At 41.6% G+C, this 17,821-nt stretch overlaps 1 protein-coding gene across 8 annotated transcripts in view; it reads left to right on the forward strand.

Moving 5' to 3' along the window:
• Nucleotides 1–17,821, forward strand: part of TMEM245 (transmembrane protein 245) — a 105,776-nt gene that overhangs the window by 46,285 nt on the left and 41,670 nt on the right. For all 8 annotated transcript variants that reach the window (XR_012799158.1, XR_012799157.1, XR_012799159.1 and 5 more), the window contains 5 exons: nucleotides 2,614–2,718; nucleotides 3,231–3,313; nucleotides 4,228–4,318; nucleotides 6,699–6,797; nucleotides 7,670–7,801. Coding sequence is in view for 5 of the 8 variants with exons in the window: in XM_075585996.1 (XP_075442111.1) it covers nucleotides 2,614–2,718; nucleotides 3,231–3,313; nucleotides 4,228–4,318; nucleotides 6,699–6,797; nucleotides 7,670–7,801 (510 nt within the window). In the remaining 3 variants the exon portion in view is untranslated. The remainder of the gene's footprint in view (nucleotides 1–2,613; nucleotides 2,719–3,230; nucleotides 3,314–4,227; nucleotides 4,319–6,698; nucleotides 6,798–7,669; nucleotides 7,802–17,821) is intronic.

Genomic DNA, 17,821 nt, shown 5'->3' on the forward strand with positions numbered 1-17,821 from the left:
GTCTGCTGGATTGCAAACCACTACAGCTGGAGGCACACTGCTAAATATCCCCTATCTCTTGCTAGTGGGATCCACGTATGGCCCACATCATAGTTGGCTATTGGCTGTAAGTATTCTAGTGCTTAGCTAAGATAGACCGGACACCTTGTCGGTTGCGCTACTGACATCACACTGACGTCATATCCGACGTACGTTTCGTTCCTGCTGGGAACTTCTTCAGGGTTGGGCGGGTCTCTGCTCCCGGTGGCTTAATTGTATAATTGTATCGTCACATACAAAGTCAGTAGATGCAGTAAGACACGGTTTTCATGTATCCAATGATGGCATATTTTGTGACTAGGTTCAGATATGCTGAGAGTAATATATGATGTCTATTTGTATATAGACACATAATCAGAATAAATGAACCTAGTCACAAAATATGCCTTCATTGGATACATGAAAACAGTGTCTTACTGCATCTATTGACTCTGTGTATGTGACGATACAAATATGTGGCTACTAACTGTCACTCTGTCTCATGTGAGAGTCTGAATCAGATAAGTGTGACTGAATGAATGTCAGTATGTCAGCAGCAGTGTGTGTGTGTGTCAGCAGCGTTTATGGGTGTAGCAGCAGAGTTTGTGTGTGTGTGTGTATGTGTGTGTGTGTGTAGCTGCTGTATTGTGTGTGTGTGTGTGTGTGTGTGTGTGTGTGTGTGTGTACACAGAGGGAGCGGCAGTATGTGGATATAGATAGCTGCAGTGTAAGTGTATATATAGGTGGTTTAATGTATTTACCATTTTATTTTAATAAAAGTCTACATTTAGCTTATAATAGTACTAATCCCCTCAGAACAGGACAGTTCTGAGGGGATTATTACTTAAATAACGTGACATTATATTGTTTGTTTTTTTTAAATTATAATGGCTTTGTGGATTTGGCGTTAACTCCGGAAATGTGATGTCTGTTACAGTTTTAGGTAACGTCACAGTTTTAGGTAACGTCACAGTATGTTCCCTGATTTAACGGAGCTTAGTGCATCTACGTCTTAGATTAGCAAATTAATACTGGTAAGGTTGGTACAGTATACGGGTATAAAGTATTTGGAGCATCAAACTGTTTTCATAGAACTGGTCACCAGGTGGCAGTATTTCACCATCTATTCATTTACAGCTTTTCTGTACCTGATCTGCTGGTTAAATACAATGTACAGTACTTAGACAGACAGTCGACACCCTATAATTTCAATATTCTCTTGCTTTTTCCTTATAAAGACCATTAAACAATTTGTTCAGGCCCACAAATGATCAATATAACAATACAAAAAAAATACCAGAGCCCATATCAACTATCTGATACAAATGTGACATATACACATTTTAAAAATAGTTATTTTATATCTTTTTGGCTAACTAATCTGCTTTGGATATACTACATGCTAGAAAACGGTCTGCAGAGGCTTTTGGGACCTGTGCTAGATACGTTGATGAATTAATTCTACAGTATGTTTCATTTGTTATTTGTTTGGTAGTGATTTTATGTATTTTTTTCCCCCCCAACAAAATAACCTTATACTGTTTAGACCTAATTTTTTTAGTCATCATAATAAAAGTTCCTCAGACAATAGATATGTATCAGTATATAAAAAAAATGAAGTTTTATTTAGTAATCTTACTTTACGATCTGTTTATGTTGAAATGTAAATAACCATCCTGTGGATGAATCCCATGAGCAGAATTTTGGGAAGCATCATGCTAATGTTTTAATGATTTATTGTGTGACATGTACTTTATTTATGTTTACTTGCTATAGGCTGTTCTAACCTTTGTCTACCAGAAGCTGAAACACACTGGCCAGATAGTTACCCAGCCTATATCATTGGCTGGAAAATGAATTAGTGCAGTGTCCATTGGTTAAAACAATTAAATACAATAGTTTTTTTTTTTAAATGCTTTTTGCCTTATTTTGCCATTTACACAACAAAAAAAGTGACCCATTAGAATAAGAAGCACAGACTTCGAAGGCAGATATGAACCACTAGGCCCATCTAGTCTGCCCATTTTCCTGCCTGCTCTAAAGCCTCAGAGCCCATGTGAGCCTTGGCTTTCTTTACTATTTGAGGTACCTAACAAATACGCCCATATTTACTAAGCAGTGCTATTCTATAACGCACCTCCTGGCTCAGGAAGACACCTTTCAGTCCTTTCAAGTGCTTATTAGATATAGGTTATAATGCAGAATATATACAAGTGAGCAAATGATAAAATCCCTGATCACTAAAAAAAAAAAAAAAAAAAATGTAAGAAATGAGGAGGACACCAATTGCATAAAGAAATGCTAAAAGTAATTATTATTCATAATAAGTAATAAATCAGATACATAGGTAACATTGAATTATATAAATACATATCCCTCAAACATATGAAGAAAAAACGTAAATGGGCTAACACACTTGCATTAAGAGCCTTTATACTACATTTTAACATTTGTTTTGTTTTTGCTTTGTTTCCTTGTTGGATTATTAATCATGTGCTGTCTAGATCATTAATCATTTGAAATCCTAATTTGAACTACTGAATTTTTTTTTTTTAATATTTTGTGTTTTTTTTGTTTGTTTTTTCAATGGCACAGATGATCATTTGGCTGGAGAAAATGCTTGATAAAATAATCAGCATATTCATCATATGTTTGCTAGTCATTGGAACACTTCTGCTCGCCCTGCTCCTTACAGCAAAGGTACAGTAAAACATGGCAAAATAGTGGGTTAAAATAAAGAAGGCTCCAAATGTGTCAACTATAGTCTTTGGGTTCCTGTATTTTTCTGTACTAATGGAAGTTCACAAACATAACATCAACTAGAACCCTGGAAACATATGATTTTATAAAGCGTCGGTCACATTTAGGTGATTGAAATGTGATTTTCTTTTAGAAATTGCCTTTTTAGCCTAATCACGTCTTTGTCATGTCCGCAAGCAGCTTAATTTCTAGAAACTGCTGAAGTTCAATAAGTTTAACAAAAACCTTCAAATAGTTTCTACAATAAATTTAAAAAAAAATCTTGATGTAAAGAAAAATGGTAGGGCATATACTGTACACAACTTTTCCCCATACCCTGCTGCATAAACTAAAAACACAGTAAGGGAGTATTTTATAACTGTGATAGTCATTTATACTCTCTAGAATGGTTGTTATTGTGGTGTAGTGGTATTGCAAGCTGTAAAGATATTTTTCCACTAATTTTCACACAGGTACACGAAGAGAGTGTACACATCATTGAAGTCACAAGCAACCTGATTAATGAGACCGTTTCCAAGCACCCAGAATGGGCAAAGTAAGAATCCTAAACGTCTTCAGTATAAGTTATAACGATACTAGGAGACGCCTTCTCCAGGCAAATATTTCCATATACATCCTATATACCATATATTTGTTAATAGCCATCCATCACGTAGAGATTTTACCTATTTAACGGTTTACAATCCTGACCTCCGCAGCATAACTGTATATGTTCTATCAGACTAGTTCTACTAATGGGAATTATAGCTGCAGTTATAGTGCTGTCAACAGTTCCAAAGTTGAATATGAAACAGACACCATTCTAAGCCAGCGGCAAAGCCAATTTCTGTAGTAAACGCACCTGATCCTCCTACAACGGACACTGTTTCTGCTAAAATGGGCAGATGAAGCTTACATAGGTTGCCTGTGGAATTGCCATCCAGAGAGCCACAGTTGCTATGGCCTATATGGGTGAACAGGACTATTGCAGATGTTCCACAGTGTATGTACTGTAATGCTTCATAGCATGACATTTTAGCCTTCCATTTCTGTCACCTGTGCTACTTTCATTCTGCTGGTACAGTATGTTAGCTGTCTATTGCACTGCCTCAAGCACTCAAGTACTCTCCGTCATGTGCTTTCAATAGGCTGTCGGTGCTACTGTACATAATTAACAGCATAAAATACTAAAACAGCAATTAGAAATGGTAGAGACGTCTAAGTAGTTCAGCTTTTATTGTAACTTTAATACTCCCTGCTCAATAGATTGTACCTGCTTGACAATCAAACTATCTTAAACAAATCTACATGGGCATAATATAATGGTTGACCGCTTTACATATTTCCTGTTTTTTTTTGTAGGTGTACACACGGTCATGTTATTTGTGCTTAAAATGCTAAAAATGTTGCTTGTGAGAAAAGAGAAGGTATTTAGTGAAACTGTAAGTTGTGATTTTCGTCTTCACGCAGTTGGCTTCCTGAGGCTCAAGTTGTTCAAAAGGCCCTCAACTCTGCTGCTAGCAATGTATATCAATATGGCAGAGAATGGATTACCAACAAGGTAAAACTGGAACATAGGTTTCTTTTTTTTTTGTGCTGCTTTTACTTGTTTTATTCACAGATAATAAAATGTAGTGATGAAAAAAAGTGCTGCGACTCACTGTGCACTCTACGAGGTTACTGTAGTGCCGACGAGTATTCTAAAACCAACAATTGGGCAATCACCAACAAGACCCAGGTACATGCTGGGTACATGCTGCAACATTTCTGCAGACAGACTAATGGCCAATCGGATTAGCAGCGGGGGTCCCTGGCAGACCCATTCAAACTGAATGGGACTGCCAGGGACCCCTGCTGTGTTAATCCGATCGGACATTAGTCTCTGCAGAAATGTCACTGAAATGTTTGCAGCATGTATGCAGCATGTACCTGGATCTTGTTGGTTATAGCCCCAGATTTTCCAAGGCAAGTTTAAGGCAAGTGTTAGAATACTCCGTCGGCGCACCTGTATATATTAAAGTCTTGCAGATGCAAAACTAGACCAAATGTTTCAAAGCAATACATCCAATAGCTTTCTATAGTAACTTATCCTATGATAAATTTGCTGCAGTTCCATTTCTCCCGTTTTGACCTCTGTTTGCAGTTGTGACACTTTGATCCATAACCCCTAAGGCCTCGGCATGGTCAGCGCTTAGGCGCTGAGCCGTGCTTAGGCGCGCTTACGCTCGGCAGTGAGCCCCTGCAGCCGCAATGAGAGCGGCTTTAGCAGGGGCTCGCGTACACTTCCGCAAGCGTGCGGAAGCGTAGGTCTTATCAAATTTTTAGTTTGAGCACTCACGGGAGCGCAGGGCCGGTCACGTGAGCGGTTCGCCCAATGAGGGCAAACCAGCTCCATGACGTCACTGGCCCGACCCCTGACGCGCCTCCGCACGGCTGCAGTCACCATGGACACAGCCTAATACTGTGTATGGAATCTGAGTCTGTTGCTTTGACCACAATATTTCTTCTTTCATTGGCACTTTAACTGTGCATCTGAAGAAAAGACTTTTGATGGCTTGAAAGCTCACTTAGTATCTACATCTATATTAAACCCTCATGTTCTATTAAAGGAGCAAACCATGCAATATGCTACATCAGTGGGTTTTTTTTATTTTATTTTTTTTAATCAATTCTGTAGTATTATATAATAATACTAACTACATTTTTAGTGCTGCTTGAACTGCCTCTTTAAAACGTATTGCAACCTAGAAAACAATGTGGTTTTTTTAATTACATCAAAAACAAAAAAAGATTATTGCTTAATTAGTGAAGTGTTATCAAATTATTGAATACTGCAGTCACAAAAGCTATCTGTTATCGAAGATGCATCTCTCAATGTGGAAAAGATGCCTGTATAGGAGACACCAAAGCACCGGCTTCAGCAGTAGAGTGCATTTTTTTCAAAAATGTTAGAAAAGATAAAAAGTAACTCAATTAAATAAGGGCAAATACGTAATGTGTCTAATCTACTCAGCCTGATTGCATTAAGTAGAGTACCCAAACTACATCACTATAGCTACTTAGCACTGGTTAAATGTAAAGACCCTTGAAGTCTTGAGCATTTTGAGACCCTTTCTCTGGTTACCAATCAGAGCAGGTGTTGGTTTTCTTACCATGCTCCCGACTGTATTTACGTGCTCTATTATACAACATCTTCTGGTGCTGGAAGGTGTCTTATGGAATAGCTATAAAAATAAATATGGGTCAATATCCCTTGAATGTGGAAAGTTGAAGCGTATTTATTTCCTGCTACTGGGGAATCTCAGGAGACAGACTGCAGTGGCGGTTGCACCACCTACTGTAAAGTATTTCTCCACAAATCAAAAAGTTACAAAGCATGTATGAGAACTGTTTTAATTGCGGGTGGAAATTTTTGTTTGAAGTAGGAGACACATGTCTTTCCTTCTTTTTAATAGGTTGGAAGCATGAGGACTCCAGAGGTGAACCGCTTTGATTTCAACTCTGGGGACTCCCTGCTTCCTGAGATACTCCCCTTGGAAGGGGATGTCGGTATATCTGCGCAGTTTAAATGTAACGTAGGCCAATACGAAGCCGCAAAAGGGATGACGCGGGACATTTAAAGCGACCATTTTGATAGCCCCAACTAGCAGGTCTGGGTTGCTACTGGCACCCTCTTCCGAGGTAAGTCTCCCGGAAGGCAGGGAGTCCTCGTAGCTGAAATTAACTTAATCAGTTGCAGAGACCCCTGCTTCAAACCTATTTAAAGAACATAATATGTCCCAAGGAGTGCCCCTTTTAAAGAAAAAGGAAAAAAAAGACTCGCTTCAGAAAAATATTTCCACCTGCAATTAATAAACACAAAAAAGTGTTGTCTGGGGTGCCTCTTTAAAAGTACACACACTGGAGTTAAACGGACATCTCTTCCTACTTTTTCTTTGTAGCTGCATAAGATTTTAGGGGAGAAAGTCAACAACACAGCCCTTATTGAGAAGCAAGTTCTGGAGCTCTGGGATAGACTGTACCATTCCTGGGTTAACAAGGTAACTCGGCCATAAAACAAATAGTTCTATGCAGAACTGCTCATGTTGTGTGGAGACGTGAGAAGTACTGGAACATTATGTTGTGTGAGGACCAAAAGGGTAGAAAGTGTGCATGTAATGCATGTTTCTGTGCATGTTTATTTGATGTATTTATTTTTACAAACCCTTTAAACAGTCCGAGGATCTTGCAGTGGCAAAGTATTGACTCACTCAAGAGACAGCAATTGAAATCTGATAAGTATTTCAAATAGGTTTTTAGAATATTAGGAGGGGGAATATTGATTATATTGTTGTTTCTGTCCCTGTTCCCCCCGCCCCCCGTGATAAAGTAATCTGATTTATAATCAATCTCCCTGTAAGGGAATCAACTAGGAAATTAACAGAAAAAGTTACAATTACAATTCTCCACACACATTTTCAAGGCAGCGCTCAAGATTATTCAAACTACTTTAAAAATGATTTTGGCATCATCCGGCAAAATGTAACCCAATGGATGTGTAACTACCTCTACGTCCCTTTGATCCTGTCTCAAACGGCATTTTTCAAAAAACAGTATTTCAGTGCTAAGACCAGAGGTTACAAACGTCATTTTCTTGATTTAGGAATTTTTACACTACCAACTTTTTACATTTATATCAAAGCATGATGTAATATCTATTTTGGTCCCTTCAATGTTAATGAATACATTTGACTCCTAAAAATGTCTACTATATGAATACTTTTCTTCATTCTGTGCTCCCCTATCCCTCAACAACCTTCTACTTCGAAGCTATACAATTGTGATGCACTACCTTGTGTAGGACCTTGTGTTCTCATTCTCTGGCTTAGATGATTAACAAGTGTGTTTTTTGTTTTGTTTGTTTTTTTAACAGAATGTCACTAATTCCGGTAGGCAAAAGGGCCAGAAGATGAACATACAACGTCAGAACAGTTGGCCGGGAGACATTTTGGATTGGCAAGATATTGCTTCCTTTGTTCACGAGAACATTGAAACATTTCTTTCGGTGAGTCACCGATTCACTACCACTCCTTTTTTCGGTAGATTTTAGATGTGTACTCTTCCAGTATACAGCAGCTAAAAATATCACGTGTGAGCACATTCACATGTCTGCTACCCTACTTATCACCATGCTTCCACTGCAGCTAGGGATTCTGGGAAATTACATGCAAATGAGTGTCACCTTTTAAACTCTTGCAGTGAATTTCACTTGATGATTAATCATACTTAACACTAATTTTCTCTGTAGATTATTACTATGCATTGAATTTCTCTTAATCATGCATATAGTTGAACTACCTCAAAAGAAAGAAGAGGGGCGCAACATTGCATAAAATCTTTTATTATACGGCAAATAAAAACAAAATAGGAATTGCACTCACATGATGTAAAAAAAGGTATGATGTTTAAAACTGCTGTTCGATTAATCCGATTGGGGGGGATCCGTTTCCACTTGACTGATGTTGGTTCCGCATGCAGGGCAGTGTGGGAGCTGATGTGTCTTGCCTGGTGTGCCCAGTTCCGCAGACGTATTCATCCCCTGGGGTTCCCCTCAGTGTCGCTGTGCAGTCAAGATGGTCTGCACAATGGCGTCCTCTCTACGCACCGGAAATGACGTCCTCTCTACGCACGGAACGTGGTGAAACGCAAAGGATTGTGCTCATTAGCACACCCATCCCTGTGACACGGGAGACACTTGTGCGGCCAAACACAGACTACAGTATAAGCTTTGTCTACACTGCTGCAGCCCATCGGATTCTACGCTTATGTCACACTTACGCGCATATCGTGCGCAACATAGAGGACGCCATTTCCGGTGCATAGAGCGGACGCCATTGTGCAGACCATCCAGACTGCCCAGCGACACTGAGGGGAACCCCAGGGGACGAATAATTCTGCGGAACTGGTCACACCAGGCAAGACACATCAGCTCCCACACTGCCCTGCATGCGGAACCAACATCAGCCAAGTGGAAACGGATCCCCCCCAATCGGATTAGCCCAACAGCAGTTTTAAACATCATACCTTTTTTACATCATGTGAGTGCATTTCTTATTTTGTTTCTTTTTGCTGAATATATAAAAGATTTTATGCCATGTTGCGCCCCTCTTCTTTCTTTTGAAGTACTGTCATTGGAGGAGTGGTTATCCTGTATTGTGGGGCTGCACCATCAGACTTTTTTTTTCTTTTACCAGCGGGACTTTTATCACCTTGAATAAGCATTCTACTTATGCTTGTGCACCACACATGTTATCAGTTGTGTCCCGTGTGGTTTAGCAGATAGTTTCTCATTCCATTTGCTAAACAGTAAGGGATTCCTCTTGCTCAGTGGTTCATGTCAAACATCCTGCAGTTATTCAGGTTAGAAGCCGTGGAGACCTATCTGCCTTTTGTGCTTTCACACAAACATCATTAACACATTACCCCACATTGGGTTCACTTATTGATCAGGAGGCTACATTAAAAAGCATCATCCTTAGACTGTTTGTTTGGGTTTCATTAATATCCCACTTTACCTACGCCGAGTGAGAAGGCTCTGAGAGTTGGTTTCACCTAGTACATTTTGGAACTTTTTTTTTTTTTACACTCCAGAACATCTTCCTCCTGTCTCTGTACGTTCTTCCTACTTACCACAGATTTGTAAGCTCTTTGGAGCAGGGGCTCCTTTTCCTAAATGTTACTTTTATTTCTGAAGCGCTTCTTCCCATTATGTGTGCTTTGTAACATTTTATTATTTATATGATTGTCACATGTACTATATTACTGCTGTGAAGCACTATGTGCATTAATGGTGCTATATAAATAAAGATACATACATATGGTTGAACAAACCACTATTTGTCACGTGGCAAATTATGTCTTTAACCATTGTGAAGATGTGTAATCTTCTAGCTGTATTATTTAAACTTTGTTATTTAATGATCACAATCACATAAGGTAATCTGACATTTAAAAAAAAAAAAAACAGTTATATATTTGTTTTTAGAAGGCCTGTTTTACAGAATTTACCCTTAATGTAACATTAATTGTTATATAGTTGGTTATAGATGGCTAAAATACTCTATACTTGTGGTATATTTAACAAGGCAAAAGTGATGCAATTCTGGGGCAAAAACATTGGTCAAGATGTATATAAAAAACATTGTTATTGATTATTTATTTCTTTGATACATCGGGTGCAAGTTTTATGCAGAAATGCACTATATTTGCCTTAATTCATAGAGACATTTACATATTACATGGGACAACTTGTAAAAAAATTGGGAGATTCAATGACTATTCCAAGGAACAGATGGCCAAGTCTCATACCATTTATTGGCACGTCTTTATCTAATGGCTGCGACAGGTTCCCCAGCGACAATTTAATACTACTAGGAAGCAGCATGACATCGTGTGCACTGTGAGGTTGAAGCTTAATACCTTTAGCGACAAAGGAAAATGGTATTTCAAGCACTGAAGAGGTTAATTTTCTACAACACTGATTCCATTTGTCTGATCATTTATGTCCCGACCTACAGCATTGTAAAGGTACTGTAGCAGTACAATAAAAATAAAATCCCTGACCTCATTTTAAAGTTAGAATATATATGTAGCCTACAATGGTATGGAAATGGTCAGGAGAAACAAAGAAAGACCAATAGTGTGGTTTAACCCTTTACTGTATAGGGGGGCAACATATTGCAAGAAAATGCATGGAAGGTATCTCGGTCAGTGAAAAGGTTAGCATATTTTATCAGTGCATTGCTTTGCATGAAATAAATCAAATACTTTTATAGCAAAGTTTATATTGCCGTGTTTTCTTGGTAACTTTGCAGTCTAATTTCGATGCCCAAAACCAAATCAAAAGATGCCTCAAATAGCCTTAATAGTCAAGGAAACACGCAGTAGGTGTATTAGAATTGTGCATAGATCAGGGATCAATCAAAGGGTCCCTCACCATAAAATATATCCTTCAAAGAGCCTGGCTCAATAAAGAGATTACACGCTCAATAAAAGAGTAACCTTGTTTTGAAGCCATTATGGTGTCTCTGTGGATTGAGCACATAACCTATAATTGGATGAGAAAAGTTGGCTCTGTATATATTTTAATGCAATATTGGCTTACTTTGTATGGAATTGTATTGGGAAAATTACAAACTAGACTAAAAACATGCTTCTTTGTGACATTTATTTAGATAAAAACATTTTTTAAAGGAAATGCAAAAACTATATAATAAATTAATAATGGACATACATTAATGCAAGGATATTCTTGGCGATATACTTAACCACTACATTGCCAAAGTGGACTGTGAAACTTTTTCGTTCTCCTTTTTTCACAAAAAAAGAGGAGATTGACGAAATTACCATCTTCCAACCAGCAACATATGCGTTTAAAGAAAACAGCAAAAAAAACAGCAGTCCGTGCAACCTTTTCTGAGCGGTGTCAAATGTCACTTTTTCGATATATAAAACTAAGCTTAAACAATAAGGGATCAACAACCTAATGTTCTTGGGGAAAAAAAACATTTATTGATCTATGATCTCATACTTGAGTAAAATGTAATTCTCTATTACAACGTAGACAGCCTAACTACAAAACAAGGGCCTTCTGGGTAAATCCTATATGCTGGGTGCATAAGAGTGTCCCAAGCGTCTCATTTTAAAGAATTGTTGATTCTTAAAATAAAATTTTAAAAAATGATGTCCGCTGGACATCTCTCGGTTTAGGGTTCACTTTTGAACTTACGACTATGGAGAACAAAAAACACAAATAGTAGCGCTAAGTAGTTACTAAATGTATGTGACATTATATCTGTGAATATAATACAGTATGTGACCAAGAATGTGGAATGGAATACATTAAGTGATTATATAAAATACAAATAATTGTGAATGACTGAGATACCAGAGACAAGAAACAATTATAAATGTGCCCCGTAATAGTCCGAACCAATTTCAGAAAGTCGTAAGTGGAAAAAGAAATCCAGTCTCAGACAAGCAGGTCTCTTGGAGCAGCTTCTTTAGTGGTATAGCCAACCACAAGGATATCTACAGAAAGACAGAAGGAAGCGCAAGCTCCATAGCATAAATCTGTGTAAAATTGAATTTAATGTTAAAAAAAGGCGAGAAACATGGTCTATTGGACCTGCACTCAAAAGAACAGCTGAGCTTTTCCCTGCATGCCAGCAGCTGATCACGGACGCTCAGCTGTTCTATACATACTGCATGGTGCAGGACCAAGGGAGCCGTCTGCACAGCCACGATTCCATATTGTAAAGTGGAGCCATCTGAGGCAGGAACCGATGGACTACACAATTCGGTCCCCAAGTGCCCAGCTCTATGGCTCTGGACTCCGACTCTAATCTGGTGACATCATCCGCACAGAGATTTTCTCTGATATGCTTTTATTTTTCACCTTCTTGTGAGTGCAGACCGTGTTTCTCTCCTTTTTTTAACATTAAATTCCATTTTACACAGAGTTATGCTATGAAACTTGTGCTTCCTTCTGTCTTTATTGAATATAATCAGAGAGATTACACCTTCAAAATTTAGACAGTCTATGACTTCCAGTATATTTAATTGAAAGGGTTAAAAATGCCTCTGCAGATATGAATTTGTGCCATTTAAAGGGGCAATCCAGGCAGACTTTTTTTCTTTTCATATTTTTTACATAGGATTTAAGCAGGGGGTCTCTGGAGCAGATCCCCATAAATTTCCGCTCTGGGGACCCCGAGATACCTCTGAAGGGAATGCCGGCATCTCAGCAAAGTTTAAAGCTCCTGCGACACGTGGTCCAATAGGAAGCCGCACCGATGACATCACACCTTCCTATTGGCCTGCAGGATATGGGAGCTTTGAAAAGCAGCCATTATATGATCCCTGCTAGCCAAGCAGAGTGGCTACCAGCACACACTACGGAGGCAAGTATCTCCGGAAGCAGGGGTAGCCGGAGCTGAAATTAATGGGGTTCAGCTCCAAGGACCCCCTGCTTCAATCCAATGGAGAAAAAATGGGAAAATAAACGCCCGCTTGGATTGCCGCTTTAAGATTAAAGCATTGGATAGTAGTTAAAGACTTCAAAAATCACCTTTCATGCCGGGTGTTGTGGTCTTTTATTTTTGGGATAAAATAATTGACTTTTCAGTACATAAGATGAGAGCAATGTAAATATAGCTTTTCACTTGCTTCAGTCTGGTGTTGCTCTCCCATCTTGTTTTTCTTTGGTATTATTTTTAGCACCCTCACATGTTCATACAGTTTATGTGTACATAATGTTTTCAAATATGGAATGTTTTGTAATTGTGCTTCCCCAGCACAAAACATATATATATATATATATATATTTGTCTTCCCTTTCCCTTGTCCAGAGTACAGATAACTTACAAATTCCCTTCCTGCCTGTAACCATGAGATCAGTGTTTATCCTGAGCCATGGGAAACACCTGCCTCCTTCCTTGCTCACTTCTGTCTTTCATGACGCTTGATGACTTGCTGTGGCTGGCGGGAAGCTGTGATTTCTGGCTTCATGTCATCTCGGGGCATCATTCCATGTCCCGGTGCTTTATTTATTCATTGTGTGAGTGCCAGGCTCCAATTTCCCATATGAAATCTGCGCTCCAGAGAAATGAAAAACAGTTAACTCTGTATTAGTACTGTAGTTGTAAATAACCAGAGCACACTGTACATTCGTTTTAAAATGAATTTGTTTACATTTATTTATATATGTTTGTTAGTGCAACTAGTTTACAAGCTCAGATTCTTTAAGATGTGCATCTCCGTCTCAAATATGTCCTCATTTTGCAATGTAAGGCTACAGGCATAAACATGCACATAATCCAAAAATACAATTCCAACACTGAAAAGGCTCACAAACATATGTTTGGGCTTTTGTTTGTATCTTTGCTATCGTTAGCGGTTTGGTGTGCAAGATTTTACCCAATTCTTCCTGAAAATGATCATATATTACCATAGCTCATTCCTGTAACATTTTTTGAGGTGTTGTTTATGTTACAAAATATTTCATTCCACGTAAAAAAATATATATATATATTTATATATAGATATATATATATCTATATATCTATATAGATATATATATATATATATATATATATATATAGAAACTATAAATCAACTAAGTGCGCACATAAACGCAATAAAATGTAACGATGATTGCAGCCACAGTGTTTGCACTATACACAGTAGTAATATATGGAAAAAGGAAAAATAAACACAGGCACTAACTATAATATAATAAAATATATAGAGAGCATGAATTTGAAACTGTAGGTTGAATTAATGTAGCCAATAGTTTAGGCATGTAGGACACATGTTCCTCTTCTTCCTGCTGTTCGGTATACTGATTTGCTCCTCTCCACGTGGAACGCAGAGATTCTGTGACGGCTCCGTCTGCAGCTGATTGCCAGTATTCCACTGCAGCAAGGGATTCTGTGCCACTTTTTGCTTCAAAACCATTTTAAACATGGTTCCCTATAGGCTTAAGCTAGCTGCATGGTCACAGCTTTAAGCACAGCCAGGGTTAAGATGCATTAGTGGCACTGTGTGCTCATTTGCATGTCATTTCCCAGAATCCCTTGCTGCAGTGGAAGTGCTGTGTGCTGGGTGATAATGGTGAAAGGTGGGGTTGCAGACCTGCCTAAGACATGCAAATGAGCATACAGTTATATTTCCATTTGCTATATGCTTTGCTGTGGAGGGTTTTGTCACTTTTTTTACTCACCATAACTTAACTATATATATATATATATACATGTAGAGGTATCAGTACCGTGTTAGCCGAGCTTCAATAATCAAAAAATAAATAGATGATACCGTTCTGTGGCTAACGAAATGCTTTTATTTTTAATAAAAGCATTTCGTTAGCCACAGAACGGTATCATCTATTTATTTTTTGATTATATATATATATATATATATATATATATATATATATATATATATATACAGCTCAACCCCGTTATAGCGCGATCCGCTATAACGCGGATCTGCTTATAACGCGGTTTGAGCGTGGACCCCGAATTTACACACTGCACACACTCACTGCACACTGCATACATTCACAGCACACTGCATACACTCACAGCACACTGCATACACTCACAGAACACTGCACACACTCACAGCACACTGCACACACTCACAGCACACTGCACATACTCACTGCACACTGCACATACTCACTGCACACTGCATACATTCACAGCACACTGCACACACTCACTGCACACTGCACACTGCACACACTCACTGCACACTGCACACACTCACAGCACACTGCACACACTCACAGCACACTGCATAGCACACTGCACACACACACTCGCAGCACGCTCACAGCACACTGCACACACACACACTGACACACACACACAGCACACTGCATACACTCATAGCACACTGCATACACTCACAGCACACTGCACACACTCACAGCACACTGCATAGCACACTGCACACACACACTCACAGCACGCTGCACACACGCTCACAGCACACTGCACACACACACACTGACACACACACACAGCACACTGCATACACTCATAGCACACACTCACAGCATACTGCATACACTCACAGCACACTGCACACACTCACAGCACACTGCATACACTCACAGCACACTGCACACACAACACACTGCACACACTCATTGCACACTGCACACACAGCACACTGCACACACACACACACTGACACACATAGTCTCACACAGTCAAATACACACACACACACAGAGACACACTGTCTCTTTAAGGTAGCTTGCTCTCGCAAGACGGAAGCAGAGACAGGAAGAAGAGCTGCCAGATACCGGGTAAGTGCTGTGCTGTTGCCGCTGCCCCACCGGGTCTGGGAACGCTGGGAGAGTTCTCAGCTTTCCCCCTCCAGCGAACACGGTACCACCACATAAAAAATGTTTATAACGCGGTGGTCGTGGGTGGCCTACACGGACCGCGCTATAACGGGGTTAAGCTATATATATATATATATATATATATATATATGTATATATATATATATATATATATATATATACAGTGTTCGACAAACCTATACATTTGCTCGCCCCGGGCGAGTGGATTTAACATCGTGGCGAGCGCCTATTGGCCCAAGCAGCACACGTTTGGTACTAGGTGGCGAGTAGATTTTTTTGTGTGGCGAGTAGATTTTTTGGTGATTTGTCGACCACTGTATATATATATATATATATATATATATATATATCTACTATATATTTCTCAAACAGTCATATGTTTCTATGTCTGTATGTGTCTCCCTGTGTCCCTCCCTGTGTCCCTAGCGGCAATCCCATTGGACCTTGGGCCAGGCCAATGAGATTGCTCCCTTGGCCCGCCCGCCCGCGCACACCTCTCATTGGCCTGAGGCGGAGTGACGGGCCAAAGGAGAGACACACACACTCACTCACTCACTCTCCTCGGATCTGCGCCAGTCCCACTCTCCACCCCCTCTCACTCCCGTCGTGTGTGTGTGCCCCCCTCACCGCAAACCCCCCGCACCGCAAACCCCCCGCCCCCCCTCACCGCAAACGCCCCGCCCCCCCTCACCACAAACTCCCCGCCCCCCCTCACTGCAAATCCCCCCCGCACCGCAAACCCCCCGCCCCCCCTCACCGCAAACCCCCCGCCCCCCCTCACCGCAAACTCCCCGCCCCCCCTCACCGCAAACCTCAGCCTCCCCGGCGCCAAGCCTCCTCCACCTCACCTCTCACACACCGCCAGCAAAACTCCCGCCGCCTCTCACACGCCGCCTCACTCAGCTCTTCTCATCGCGGCCCCGTCTTACCGCCGGGAGCGCCAGCAAGCAGTTAACCCCCCCGCGGCCGGGGGCGCAAGGAGGTAACCTCCCCCCCCCCACACACACAACCCCCCCGCGGCCGAGCCGGGAGCACCGGGGGCGCAAGGAGGTAACCTCCCCCCCCACACACACAACCCCCCCGCGGCCGAGCCGGGAGCACGAGGGGCGCAAGGAGGTAACCTCCCCCCCCCCCCACCACACACAACCCCCCCCCCCCCCCCGCGGCCGAACCGGGAGCACCAGGGGCGCAAGGAGGTAACCTTCCCCCCCCCACCACACACAACCCCTCCCGCGGCCGGGAGCACCGGGTGGCGCAAGGAGGTAACCTCCCCTCCGCCACACAACCCCCCCCCCTCCACACAACCCCCCCATTCCACACACACCCCCCCCACGCAACCCCACACACACACAACCCCCCCCACACACACACACAACCCCCCCCCCGCTGGCGCAAGAAGGTACACACACACACTGACACACACACACACACACAGTCACACACTGAGTGACACACACTGAGTGACACACAGTCACACTCTGACTGACACACTGACTGACACTGACTGACACACACTGACTGACACACAGTCACACACTGACACACACTGACTGACACACAGTCACACACTGACTGACACACAGTCACACACTGACTGACACACAGTCACACACAGACACTCGCCCACTCACCCACTCACCGCCGCACGCAAACACTGACTGACGCACACTGACTGAGGCACACACACACACTGACTGCCTGACACACACTGAATGGCGCCCGCGCACACACATTGACTGACGCGCGTACACACACCCTGACTAACGCACACACCTGAGACACACATACTGACTGACGCACACACACGCACACACACCCTGACTGACGCACGCACACACCCTGACTGACGCACGCACACACCCTGACTGACGCACGCACACACACCCTGACTGACTCACGCACACACACCCTGACTGACACACGCACACACACACCCTGACTGACGCACGCGCACACACACCCTGACTGACGCACGCGTACACACACCCTGACTGACACACGCGCACACACACCCTGACTGACGCACGCGCACACACCCTGACTGACGCACGCGCACAAACCCTGACTGACGCACGCGCACAAACCCTGACTGACGCACGCGCACACACCCTGACTGACGCACGCGCGCACACCCTGACTGACGCACGC

This window comes from Ascaphus truei, chromosome 2 (genome assembly GCF_040206685.1).
Source record: "Ascaphus truei isolate aAscTru1 chromosome 2, aAscTru1.hap1, whole genome shotgun sequence".
NCBI classification, from domain to species: Eukaryota; Metazoa; Chordata; class Amphibia; order Anura; family Ascaphidae; genus Ascaphus; species Ascaphus truei.